Raw genomic sequence first — 14,395 nt, forward strand, 5'->3', positions numbered from 1 at the left:
GCGTGGAAATCAGTCTTGTTCGTCATGAAAGATTTTTGACATGTTCATCACCTACCATTACTTTGACAGAGAGGCTAATTTACCCTATTGGTCCACACTTGTACTTAATATCTAGGTTCTTTCAGACCTCCACAGAGAATATCATCTAATCCTAGCAACTTGCTATGGTTCAGTTTATTGACTTGCTTTAACACCGCTTCTATTACTGCTTCCATTTTGACACAGTTCCTTGGAGCCAAAGGAATGGCCTCTAGTGCAGGACCTCTCTGGTCTTCTCAGTAGTAAACATAACATAAATAATTTATTTAGCTTTTCTGCAGTGACTTTATCCTTGAATGTATTGTTGGCCTTGATCTTCTATTGATACTTTCATAAGTTTCCTGCTTTTCTCACCTTTGAAAAGTATATTAGTGGTTATGTTAAATTCTTATCTTTAAAAAGTTGTTTCTCAAAACGTTGTTGTCCACATTATTCTTTCTTTCATTTGAACATGATTTCTTTTTTTCCGGGAATACATCTTTTAATTTCTAATAGATTCCTTGACTCTGCTGTTTCACCATGTGTTTTGGTTAGTCTTTCAGAGTTTGCTTCTGATTGGCGAGGCTCTAAAATCATGTTTCTAAAAGATTACCAGGTAAGTACTTACCTTTTTGCTGTTGTCTTCAGTTTCATTTTAGTGAGCTTCCTCAGTTTGACAGAGCTCCCCATATAAAGTTAAAAATTACTTTCATTTTTTTTCTTTTCGTTTACTCCCGGGGTGTCAAATTTGAGTGCATTGTGGACAGTTTGGGCACATTCTGAGCACATCATTGTCATATTTACTCTCATTGAGAAAATCTGCTCTGCTTTAGGCCAGCTGTTTCTATATTCATTTGATACTCTTATATTAAAGATGAAATAAAAACATGTTAACTAGACCACTAATGTCTGAATTGGGGATAATTAAAACATCACTATGATGTTCTCTGTTCTTTATATGTGCTCTCAACTGTAACTCTATCTAGTTTAATGTCTGATTGTATATTAAAAATTAGTCCAAGACCAAATGAATATATTCCTTGTCATGCTACAAAAGTAAAGTGTTAAACTACAAATCAGTAAACGATTATCAAAACAATAGAAAAACAATAGTGCTGTACAGCACAGAAGGCAATACAATCTTTTTAATTCATAACAACAACAGTGAACTTCTGCAGTAGTTGAACTACAGAAATGTGTATTACACAGAGTTGTGATTCATATATTAATTTCTGTTAGCACTCAGCTACAGTTCAGGATATAAAAAAGAAACATATAACAAAAAGATTCCGGTGAGTACCTAAAAACTGAAAGTAAAGTTTTGCTGGGGATGCTAACTGTTTCTTCAAAAGAGCTTGAAGTCAGAGAAAAGCTGTTATGTTATGCAGCTTACCAGTCAAACATCAAGCAACATAAGATTTTAAAAGAAGAGGTCATTCTCTTTAAGCTGGAAGATTATCTTGCTCAGCATACATTAAGCAGGTTGATGAACTCATATATGTGGCCCAGCCAAGAAGGAAAAGATAACCGAATTCCATTTTAAAACATTGCAGGTATTAATTTCTGTTTTTTTTTTCATTCCACAGAACCCTCACCAAGGCCCTATTGCAACAGCCAATGGGTACAGTGAAGTTATTAAAAAATGTTGTGAAAAGGAGGAAATATGAGTCATATACAAGTAACCACCAACATATCCCACCTAGTAAAACTTCCTCCAGTTGACTGGGTTACTGAAGTATCAGACAAGAGTGAGAACATTTAGACTGCTGCTGCAGGTGAAGTTAGAAACATGCATATTCATCGGAGATAGCCAGCACAGATGACCGGATCAGTTTCTTTAATTCCCGTTATTAATTAATTGCCTTACCTTGATTTCTGACTTACACTAATATAATCTTATTCTACTTCAGTGTCTTGAAATCTTTGGAAAATAAATATTTGCTTATCTGTGTGAATGCACGGTGGAGATTTTTTTCATTCTAAGAACAGAATACTCTGCAGCCACTGTGTCTGTTCTAAAAAAACTGCGAGAAACAATATGTACCTACGGTGTCAACATTTAGAACAGAACCAAGCATATATTTACTTGAACTAGTGCTAAAAGCTGTTCTTCAGCTCAAAATACATGGTGGAATAACTGTTTATTTTTTAACAAATAATAATAATACATTTCAATCTCCTTCTTGAAAAACATATATATTCAAAGCAAACAAACAAAACAGAAGAATGCCAGTGATCGGTATTCTAAATCCAAAGAAATCAGAGCTCATTCTGCATTTTCATCTGCTTTCTTATGCCTTTATCTCCAAATAATTTAGAAACTGCATGACAGTTAGTTTACAAATTTTATTATTTACATACTATTCTCAATGTTACCAAAGTTCCATGCTACATTTTCCTTGTTTATTCATGATGTTTATTCAAACTAACAGTTGCATCTAAGCAGACATAGTTAAAATTATGGTGTTGATATATAAGCTTGATTTTAGACATATTTTTTGCAGTAAGGAATATAAAAAGCTAAGGCTACAAAAATCAAGGTGTACATAGCCTAAATTATTTTTCCTTCATTGTAATATTTACTTCATTAAATTACACTTCCAAAAATTGGCAACAGATTTAGTTCAAAAGAAGATGAAGTACCTGGTTTTGTGATGCACTCTATTTAACTAATCCCTTAAATACCTTGGAAATTAGGATTCTCTGGCAGCTGATTTTAATGAGGTCATTGTAATTAACTACTATTCTTCATTTCTTACGCTTTATTTACCATTATATTACATTAGCACTTTTTAAATGGAAGCTTGCAATAATTATATACAGCATTTATTATTCAACAGAACACTATAAAGCCACATTATGGATTCCAAATGTATGTGTGAAAGGTCAGACACTGAAAATAATGCTTGATGTGGGTATATGTGTACATCTATATTTATTTTTAATTTTTTTTCAATCTTTCTAGAATTTTTAACCTTTATAGTGCACTCCAGTAACATTTTTAAACTTTCTCTGATGTGAAGAGAAAAACAGCTTTTTTCTCAGAAAATCTCAGAAAAGCTGAGATTTTAACATAATCACAATTTTCAAGAATTGTGGGGTTTTTGGCAAAATGCTAGACATCTTTATACTCATATAGACGTATATTATTTCTATTTCCTACTCCCCAAACCATGTGTGCATTTTACAATAAACAGTGGCTTGTCACAGGAAAAATGAGCCAACTATCTCCAAGAAATAAAGACCGATAACCAAATCTCTCCTAAACTAGTCCCAAATCCACCAGGTTAGGTTCCCTCTCTTTGGCTTTGTGACCTTCACAGATCTAGGTGTGCAATTGTATCCCTTCCATGGAGGAGGAGTAAAGAAGTGTTCATACAAAAGAGTGTCTGCAATGTGTCAGGCATACTCAGACCTAGATCCCAACTCTTTTACTTCTTCATCAGTCTTCTAACTGCTAAGCTTTCAAACACAAAAAAATTGACCCTACAATCTCTCCAAAGTAGTGTATGGTTTAATCTCAAGCAAATGGATGCACTTTTGAACAGTGTATTCAGATATTTCACTACATGTAATATTTCTTGTGTTGCTTCTCTAGGTAGTTCCCTGCTGAGCATGCAAGCCCAGTGAATCCTGTTCAGAGTCCAGATGCAAAATGAAAAATGATCCTTCCTAACAAGTTCTTGGAATTCCCTTTGGTGACCTTTAAGACACCTGTCTCTCTCCATGGGCTATATTGGAAAAGAAGCTTGGCGTGGTAAAGGAACAGGCACCTATTTGTAGAAGTCGACCAGTGGAAGTTTGGAAACAAGAATTCAGTGTTCAGAAGATGTCTCAGTCACAATAAATAAAATCTTTTATACTTTCTTTAAAAATCCTTAAATTGCCTCTACACATCTGACCATTAGGATCTAACTTATCAGAGTATGTAGCACGTGAGTGGCATTATCCGTATTCAAAACACAACCCTAACTGACTTCAATTCTACTTCTAAGTGCTTAGGACATGGTTTATTTTATTCTATAAAACAGATGTCTCATCCTGGACAGCAAGAAAATGAGAAATCCACTGTAAGTAGCCAACATATGGTAACTTTAAGTAAAGCATACTGGTTAAGTGGTTAAATTGAATGTTACTTTGGAACTATGAAACTGAGACAAACACAGAATCGAATTCTCCGCGACAACATTCAGCTTCATTAACTGCAAGAGTATGTTTTCTCTTCTGTCATTGCCTGACTCATTCCTTACACACTTCCAGACTTGGAAATAGATGAGATAGTGGCCCTACATACTATGGCTTCAGACACTAAGAAACTATTTATTGTCACCGACTCAGAGCACAAAAACCTGCCTCCCTCTCCTGACCACAACAGTAAACAAGATCACAGCTGAAAACATCCCAAACACATCCCCAGTGCATGGCAGCCTTAATTCTGCCCTTGACTAACTTCTGAGTGTTAGATATCCCAGCCTTAACCTTCCTTTTTATTGTAACGTAAATGCCACATCAGTTATTGTTTATAATAATATACGACTTGTATACACATAAATACCACATTAATTATATAGTATAATACTTTTATACACACACATTATACTACTGTTTAATTACACCTCAAATATAGTTTTTATTAATTCAAAGGACAAATTTGTCTCTCCTCAGACTTCATCCTGCCTCTCCTCTTCTGTCACTCTATGATTCACAACTTTAAACAGAAAGTTATGGGAAATAACAGAGTAATTGGTAACATTACACACTATCATAAACACAGTCACTGTAGGGGGCTATGGCTTGTTTTTCACTAGTGGTTTTATAGCTTTTATTTATAAAGATTTAAGGGAACTACTTAATAGCTTTCAAGTAAATACATTGTCTTGCCTCCTTCTTGTTTTTATGGTGTAAGTGCACCTCCAAGAAGCTTTTCTTTATCTATTCAAAGATGCTGTGTAAGCTCGATAGTGCATGATTAAAGGACACAATATACAAAAATAACAGCTATACCTTGTCCGAAAGGTCATTTAAGAAAGGCTTCTGAAGTAGACAGTACACAGCAATAGTCAAAATCCAAGAGCAGGTGGCACAACTTGTTCACATGCCCATGGCAATTAATGAATCTCACTCTGTAATATCATTTAGCTAGTCATAATTCAAACATAAAATTAATAAGAACAAATTTCTTTTAACTAAAAGCGTCAGGCTTGAAGCAGAGGGAAATGTTCTTCTACATTTTCAACATCACCTATGCCGTCTCTTCCAAGTGTTTTAACTATGCTTTTAGTGCTTTTACTGCCATAATTGGATGCTGACTCAGGCTGGCCTTTGCATTCCCGTAAAGAGTAATTCTCTCAAAAATTGGGTTGCACTCTTTATTGCACAAAGTCCAGCTATTTAAACTCATGACATTCTCAAAATTTCAGGCTGAGGCTTTTTCTTACAAGAGAAATAAAAATGCAACGGCAAATATCATCCCAACAAATTAAATCTATGAAATATTACAAGGACTTAAATGTGTKTTTTTAACAAAACATTTTAATGAGCAGTAACTGTAGCCAACCCAAAACACAGCTACTGCTCTCCACCTATAGTAGTCTTATAATAAAGTGTGATCCTGATCTCACTTACATTTTAGATATTCATTTGATCTGTTCTTTCTATTAAAAACAGGCAATTTTGTCTAGAAATGTATTTTGTTTTGTTGCTTTTTTAATAAAGATGAAAATGTTGAATACCATAGATGGAACTTAATGAGTGTTAGGCTTCTAAAAACTGTTTTGTGCCTTTCAAAATCTTATTTTTAATTGCTTATATATAATAGCTGAAGATTTTGGAATATAATCAAGCATTCTACATTTATACTCCAAAAGTGCAGAATAGGACAAATAAGTTAATGACAGTTCCAACTGCTTTGATCAAAATCATTACAACCAAAATAACAGAAACACAATAAAAGTGCCTTAAATTTTACCTATATAAAATTGACCAGCACATCAATTGTACCTGAATATTCTTTTCATGTACTTGAGCATTATGGAGAATTATAAATTAGATTACCTAGAGATTCTACTTTGTCTTTACCAATCCTATACAGAAATCACCCAAGAAAGTATTTTAGCCTAACGTGCCTTTGTCTTGTATTTTCTTATAGTAGATTTATGTCTGTGCCTATGACAAGAAGATTCTCTATTCTTTATAACATAGTCAATAATGGTTAAAATTATCATTAAAAATTTTTTCACGCAGCTTGGAAAAATATTCAGTCTGACTATGGTTTATCACGTAAATAATGGACTGACTAGAGTAATGGTTTTAAAAGACCACACTGGTATGCAATTATTACATAAGAATCATAGCTTTACTATGTAAAAAGTGCATAAAAATGTCACACATAAAGCCTCTAATTAAATAATCAATAGTGCATGATTAGTGAGAAAGCTGTCAACAGTTAATGTATTACAAGATAATAAATAAGATTAAGCTTTTCTGCGCAATCTTCCACCCTGAAAGGTTTCAGATATAAACCTGACATGATCTATCCGAAATGGCTTTGACAAGTTAATATAGATAAGAAAGAAACAAAATTAGGCATACAGAAAAGTAAGAATCAGCACAACTGAAACCAAGGGTCAATGTCAGAGTCCAAACAAACAACAGGTATTCCCTCTGGCTTTTCAGTTTTCAGGAAAACTTTTACTTGGGGGACAGTGAGGCAGCAGCCCCCCCTTTTCCCAGATCCTAATAATGAGAATTATCCTCCAGGTCCTATGACTGAGGTAGAGACATGCAGTTGAAGCTCTTCGCTCCCTCCTCTTCCTGTGCATGCATCTAGCCTTTAGCATGGTCTTTAATCACTAAACTACCACTGCTGTGGTATATAATTATGTACTGATGCCCACAAGACTAGGAATTATGATTTCTTGTTGCAATCATAATTAAGAGTTTCTGTTGTTTTTAATATATCACGGTATAGAATTGCTTTATGAGCAATATCTATAATGCCAAGACTTTTTTTACATGTCTTATGACAAACAGGGCATATGAATATATTAAGACCTGATATTTTGTTACAAAATGAGAATAAGTCATGTCACAACCAGTTTATGACATTATCTGAAATTGTTAGCTACATCTTTCACATGGAGATATTTGGAAGCCCGGATTCAAATATTTTTGTATATTTATATTATATATTTATATTATAATCTAATACAATGAAATGTAGCAATATTTGTTAGTGGTGTAAAAATGCTTTCTTCTCTGTTAGGAACAAGATTTTACACTCAGCCATGACTATGATTTCTCACTATGGGGCTTTCTGTTATTCTGCAAACAACTGTTGCTCGCTACCAAAAATTTAAAATGAACTATAGTTGGTGAAGCTAACAGAAATCATTAATCATCATCTCTGCCACAGCAACATTTTATCTGCATATGTTAATTACATCCTGTTCTTAATATCCACCATCAAATGCCAAATAGCTTAGCATATTACCCTGCGCAATCGTTGCATGTGTTCATACAGAATGAAGCCAATAATTTGGTTCACTTCCCACACTTATTAGAGAGGCTCAAGGTCATTTTAAATAATGATTTTAACCAAATGCAAGTCATGCCAAATGCACATAGGACTAGGCCATAAAAATATTGTGTGCATAAAGGTATGAACCTGGAAACATCAGCTTTATGCACTGAATATTTTTTTTATAAATCTAGTCCTTCTTCTGATCCTGAAAGTCTCTGCTCAGCTTTTAGCTAACTCCAAAACCACCAGTGGCTGACTTTCAGGGTCTGTAGATACTCATATTTTCTGGTTTAGCACATTTCCAGGAAAGCATGTTTTGACAGACTGAGCAATTCATCAGCCAGTTCATGCTGAAGCCTGTTCAGACCTGAACACCAGTGTTCCTATGGGGCTTGATCTAGCAGACATTTTCAGGGCATGCTTAAAGCTCTCCTAAAAGATTGCCCTACTAATGTAACACAGTCATAGCCTTCATTTTAATTATGAATGGATAAGGAATTTCTACCCATGGTTTATATAAAAGGCTAGATCTTAGAAACAAGACTCATAACTCCCTTCTGTACTCAGGTGATCCAAACTCATCTACCCTCTCTCACGAGTCTGTCTTAAGTGATTTCAAGTTATTCAGAATGGGTAGAGAGATGCCTCTCCATCCTCCTCTGTTGAGATTCCACTATTCAGTGAAAAATTCAGTATTTATTGCAACAAGAAGAGTTTTGACTGAACAGGGTCTGATTTTGCACCACTCTCTGTTAGCTTCACCCTGATACCAGCAATGTCCGTATTATTTTCTTCATGTCAAATTTTTTCATGTCAAATGAAAATGATTTTCTTCATGTCAAATGATCAAATATTATAGACTCAAATTCTCTTGGGGGGGGACACCTGAGAGACATCTGGAGTGCTGAAAGTTCCCCTGGACTTTCCTCTGCCCTACTTAGAACCTGCAAACACAAGCAAAGTCAAAACACCCAGTAATATTATTTCCGTCTTCCATGTGCACTTTCTGTTCTGAGGTGCCTGACTCCCCCTACAAGGCTTTACGGCTAAACAGTGATCACAGGGATCTAACAGAGGATCCTGGATTCTAGTGTGAAATTAAATGTTGGAAAGTTTAGGCAGAATGCTATACAACTTTTATATAAACTTTTTGCTGAATTTATAAATAAAGCTCTAGATCAAAATATTACAAGCATAAATTTTCATAAATATTTTTTTCATAAAAAGAGATAAGAAAATGAAAAAAATACATATATAGTAAGGTTTTTTGTATAGCACATTTTATTATAACATTGTCAGTTTTAATGGAGTTTCAAAAATGCAGTTGGCAGAATGGAGGCATCACATTTCTCTACTGTAACCAAGCAAATCTTTGACTTGGATAAGACTGGACAGCTGAGAGGGGTCAAAATTCAGCTCCCACATTGCTTCTGCCAGCTCTCATGTAATGGAAAGCTAATCTTTTGTTATTGTCTTCTTTCTCACAGAAATATAAATGTTCTGTTTTTCCTGAGTAAAATCCCCCCAAACTAGAAAGCATTGATTATCTGGTAAAACTATTCTATATTGTATCACAGACTCACATCTACAAATCTTTACAAACTCCAAACTAGAGAAAACCACTATAAGAAGTAAAGGTGAGGTAGAATTAACTGCAAGGCCCAGGCTTTTTAATGGAAAATATAGCACATCCTACAGAGGTGTAGGGCCTGTCATCTTTGAAACAAGGCCCTGTTCATCCAGAAAAAAATAGTCTAGTTAGAATCAGTGACAGCTGTCCACTACCCATTGTATTGTAAGATTTTTTTTCTTTTAGTAAAATTGCAGTATTTTCCTTCCAATCAAAAGACTCTCTCTTTAGTGAACATGTTCAACGTTAAGATAATCAGATAGCTCTGAAGACTATTACATAGATAGCAGCATGAATAAACACAATCATTGCGTCTTTGATAAAGAAATTCTTTATCTGTCTTTTCCTACGAAGAAGACTTCCCAAAAGAAGGAATCCTTTCTCTTCTTACATACAGCAACCTTCCTCACCAACCCCTCTCCAGAAAACAGGTAGAAGACAACTTTCATATAGCATTTTTAAATGAGAAAGAAGCTTCCAACTTGAAGCTTGAAAACATTTCCAAATGTTTGAACACGTTTCCAGGTAAGTTTGCTAGGGCCAGTTTTCCAATTTGCGGCCACTGAAGTTTGGTGTTTCAGTACTATAATATTTTTGGTAGATAATGAAAACAATATAAGTTCTTCAAATCCTTACACTTTTATCATTCAGCGCTTGGTTATTCTGTTTAGCTGTCGATCAGTATTTTTTTTTTCTGTTTTACTGACACTCCCCCACTGTAATAGAAGTATAGTACACAACAAAGAAAAAACATATTCTACTTAAAAGAAATATATTTAAATTAGAAATGAATTTAACAACATTGTGTCTTCACAATGGGCAAAGGAATTGAAATTAAGATGATACTGGGGAGATTTAATTTTAATCGAGTCTTAATTTTATTACTTAGCATTTTTGTGTTCTTCACTGGTTAACTAAAAGTTTAGTAATATATGGACACATAGGACATGTTTTGTGCTCAATAATATAGAACATCTGAAAAAAATACTGCATTCTTCTGGAATGGCTATCAACTGCTAGTAAAAATTAACACCAAATCAGTAATCTAGAAATGGAATCTTTTCTTAGATTCTAAATCTGAAAATGTTTATGCTTGAGATGGTCAGTCATATTATCATTAAAGTCAGGAGATTGCTGAAGTGAGTAGCATTACTCATATGCATGAAATCTGAAGGACTGGATCTTTGGTGCATTTCAAGGCTGAATCTTCCTAGGGACCACACGCACAAAAGGTTAACTGATACACAGTGGTGTAAACAAAATGTTTCACTAAAGTACTTATGTAGTTTAGAAAACAGCCATAAAAAAGAAACAAAAATATATGGTGACATTAAGAGTATAATTAATGCTCTATTGAAATAAATATCCCAGGTATATATTTGTATGATCTGTTGAAAAATTGCTGATTCAAGAATACAAGTAGGCATCTGTCTTCAATAACAACTTGTAAAAATATTTATCCGGTGATACTAGAATAATAACTTGCAACAATATTTACCCAGTGATATTAAACATGACATTTTTATTAAATATATCACTGAAAAGAGCACTTGTCCTGAAGGAGAAGTTTATTAAAACTGCTTCTTCTAATTTTGTATCTGTTTCTTCCATGTGACAAAACAAGAATAAAGTCGACAGCAACAACAGTAAACGAAACACTGCTCTTACCATGACAACTGGGCAGTGCTCTGTTCCATCCAGGTCTTCCATCATCTCCCATGATACACGTTAGTGTAGAATATCCTTGAAGAACATAACCTGCATCGCAGTAATACGTGACAGTTGACCCCAATTTATAATCCATTCCAAGTCTTGTTCCATTCATTATATTCCCAGGATCAAAGCAAGACTCACGCAGTTTCGCTATAAAATAAACAAATACAAACATAATTCTGAGTATAATATAAAACATTGCAAATATTTTCTGCTGTTCTGTCAAGGTCTTGTTTGAGCATCCTGTGAGGGTCTTCATCATGCTCTCATCTTCTCAAAAGAAACCTTCCTTTCTCATCAAATGTTCTATGACTGTAGTCATCTCTTCCTCACTTTTAAGATTTCTATATAATGACCAAAACCACACCTCTTATATTTTTCCCAGATTATACCTATAGAGCACCATTATAACAACTCTTTTTCCTGGGTTCACTGTGACCAGAGACATAGTTATATAGGAGACCTGAAGTTACATTTTATGGACATGGTCCCGCTGGACTAGACACATCTTAATTTTAAAATATGAGGTCTGAAAACTGGGAAGTGGGGGAAGCCAATGTAATACCTATTTTAGATGAAATAAAAAGTGTGCATATGAGCAGCATTTCACAATTTGTTCAGCATTAATAAACCCCAAGTGGATTTCTATTTCCCTATATACTGTATGGTATATTTTCATATAATTTTTCTTTGCTCACTGGAGGACACAGAATGAAACTATTCCTTAGATTTATCTCCTTCCTTTGTTATTTATGGCTATTTGTTTCAAAATATTGAAATCCATTCTAACATGCCCATGCCCTTATCCTGTTTTTCCCCTTCCTTCTATAACATGAATAATAGTATGTCTAATAAACAAGCTGCACAGAAATAACAATTCAGCACTTTTAAATAACAACACTGATATGCAGAAGGGGGGAAGAAAAGTAAACATTTAGGTGAAATTTGCACTGTTTTTCCATTAATGAAATAACAGTAAAGGTATTAGGAAATGGTAGAAGCTGGAATGAGGCAATACTTTTGTGCCATTCAGGATGGAGACTGAAGTAATTCATTTTATCGAGCAGAAGACAGAAATTCCAGATTTTCTTCTTAATCATTTATGAGTGTCGTGGAGAGGATCAATAGGGAACACTTACTCATTCCCTGCAAGAACTAGGAGGAACTAAATGGAGTTATCAACTGCCAGTTTCTAAAACATCAGAAGAGGTGTTTTACTGCACCATGCATATTTGCACTGTGGAACTTTCTGCTACAGGTAGGTAGGGCTGCCAAAAGATTTGAAATTCTTGGAAGGCTATTTAAGAGCTTTAAATACATGGACACTTCCTTGGATTCCAGCAGTCCCCAAGCTAGATTTTCTGAAAGCTTACAGATGCTAGGGAAAAATGATTAAACATTCAAACATTTTGTTATACTTTAGCCACATATCAGTTGTTGGTCACTACTAGAGACAAGATACTGAAGAAAACAGACTGTTTGTTTGATCCCCTATGGTCATTTGTATATTGTGATATTTAGGAGAGGAGAGAAAAGATACATTACAAAATCATAAAGTTATATTTGCATTTGAACATGGAAACATGGATTTATTCCTCTGAAATTTCAATGCCAAATTTTCCAAAGGAATATGAAGATGTCCTAATGTGGTTAACATTTTATCAGGATTTGCATATCCAATCTACAGAACATTGCTTCTGATATGAAAACCCATACAATAACAAGTAATAGTTATAATGCATAGTTTTATTAAGAACAGGTATTAGAGATTCAAGATGATTCATTTAGGTAGTTGCAATCTGGTGCCTGGGACATCTAACTGCCTCCTATTCTGAATGGCAATGCTTCAAAAGACATCACAGAAAGAAAGGCTAAAACTTTGGTAACTCTCATATTCTGAAGTCTGGTGGCACAATCAAAAGTAAAGAGATATAATTTATTAGTAACCTGTAAATCTAACCCTGTAAGATATCACATAATTATCATAATAATTATTATGTAAGCCAACTGCACTCACTTGAGAAGTCTGACAGACCTTTCAAGTCCAAATTCTCAACTTCGAATAAAATGGTCCATTTAATTTAGGAGTATGTCTTAACATTATGATAATAGTAAGAATGGAAAAGAATGAACTTCCTTCTTACTGAACTTTAAAGCCACATACTGTGAAATAACTATTCTTGAGTTTACAACAAGAAATCCACATTTCAGAATTCTGGCAGCTCCTTGGATAAAGTATAGACTAATATCACGTAAGAAATTAAAGAGAGAAAAAGATAAAGTAATCTATTATGTCTGGTGTGTAAACCAAAAACTGAGGAAAGACATTATCTGTCATAGCACAAATGTTCTGTGAGGAACAATGACAGTCCTGTAATTTTCTTTTCTCCAAAGATACAGTTTTGACAGATTTCCGAAACTGCTGACTAAACACTAACAATGTCACTATGGAAATACAGTTTCTTAATAACTATTTTTAAAAATAAAATCTGAAATACCAAGCACCTTCAAACTACTTCTGGAAATCTGAAGTACCTGCTAAGTGAGCTTGGAAAGAAAGTTAGTGTATCAGGCTATAATATATGAAGAAAGAAGTCAAATGTGGTAAAAGGATTCACCAGATGGAGCTGGGAACAAGTGAAAAAAGAGGAAATAAGCAGACTGTATTAACAAGGTTATTAACAAAAAACAAAAAAAAAGTGCACCCAGTAGGCAGTTGAAAAAGACATTCACCATCAATATCATGCTACCCCCGTGTCCTCCTCAGGACACTGATGACCCCTGTAACTCTCCCTTTCTCATGCCTTCCTTCTGAAGAAGACTAGTACTACCAACCTGACGACACAGAGAAAATACTAGAGAGACCATGCGCAACAATTTTGTCTGTGTTATTACTAAGACATTTTTCTGTAATAGTCTTTTTTTTTGGTAATATTAGGTATGGACTAATAATAATTCTTTGATTAGACAGCTAAGATTTGAGTTAGATAATATTATATTCTTGGCTTTCCGTACTAGCAAAATTGTGCAACAAACTTCATAAAAGACAGTAACTACTTCTCTGGTAATTTTGGCATATCACTAGATCCATTAAGGCTTCCTGAAATACAGGCAAGTGATATGTGCCGCGGCATTCTTGATGTTTAATAGGAAACCTCTTTGTTAGCTAACACTCGGTAATGATGTCAGACCCCTCTAGAAAACTAGTGTCTCAGTGCACAGAGAACAGCACTGAAAGCCAAGAGAAGCAGGTGCTTTGTTCAGAACTTGATGACTTACTACTCCGTCTCTAAGTAAGTCTCAAAGAGAACAAAGCTGTAATAGGCTTCTTAGAGAGAATATTACAGACATACCTAACTATAGCAAACATTCCGTAATTACTCTCTAGAGCACTTATTATAAGTAATAAGCTGCTCCTCCATTATGAAAGAGACATGAAGGTAGGCAGGAAGGGAAGAACAAAATCCAACCACAAACATGATTATAGAACAGATCTGATGTAGAGACAAAAG

General features: G+C 34.5%; 1 protein-coding gene across 1 annotated transcript in view; it reads right to left on the reverse strand.

Moving 5' to 3' along the window:
* LOC112974075 (CUB and sushi domain-containing protein 3) overlaps positions 1-14,395 on the reverse strand; it is a gene marked incomplete at its 3' end in the record, with an annotated part of 516,764 nt that overhangs the window by 151,637 nt on the left and 350,732 nt on the right. Inside the window, exon 29 of the mRNA XM_026082659.1 lies at positions 10,839-11,033. Coding sequence (XP_025938444.1) covers positions 10,839-11,033 — 195 coding nt within the window. The remainder of the gene's footprint in view (positions 1-10,838; positions 11,034-14,395) is intronic.

The sequence above is a fragment of the Apteryx rowi genome, unplaced genomic scaffold (assembly GCF_003343035.1).
Source record: "Apteryx rowi isolate R43461 unplaced genomic scaffold, aptRow1 scaffold_589, whole genome shotgun sequence".
NCBI classification, from domain to species: Eukaryota; Metazoa; Chordata; class Aves; order Apterygiformes; family Apterygidae; genus Apteryx; species Apteryx rowi.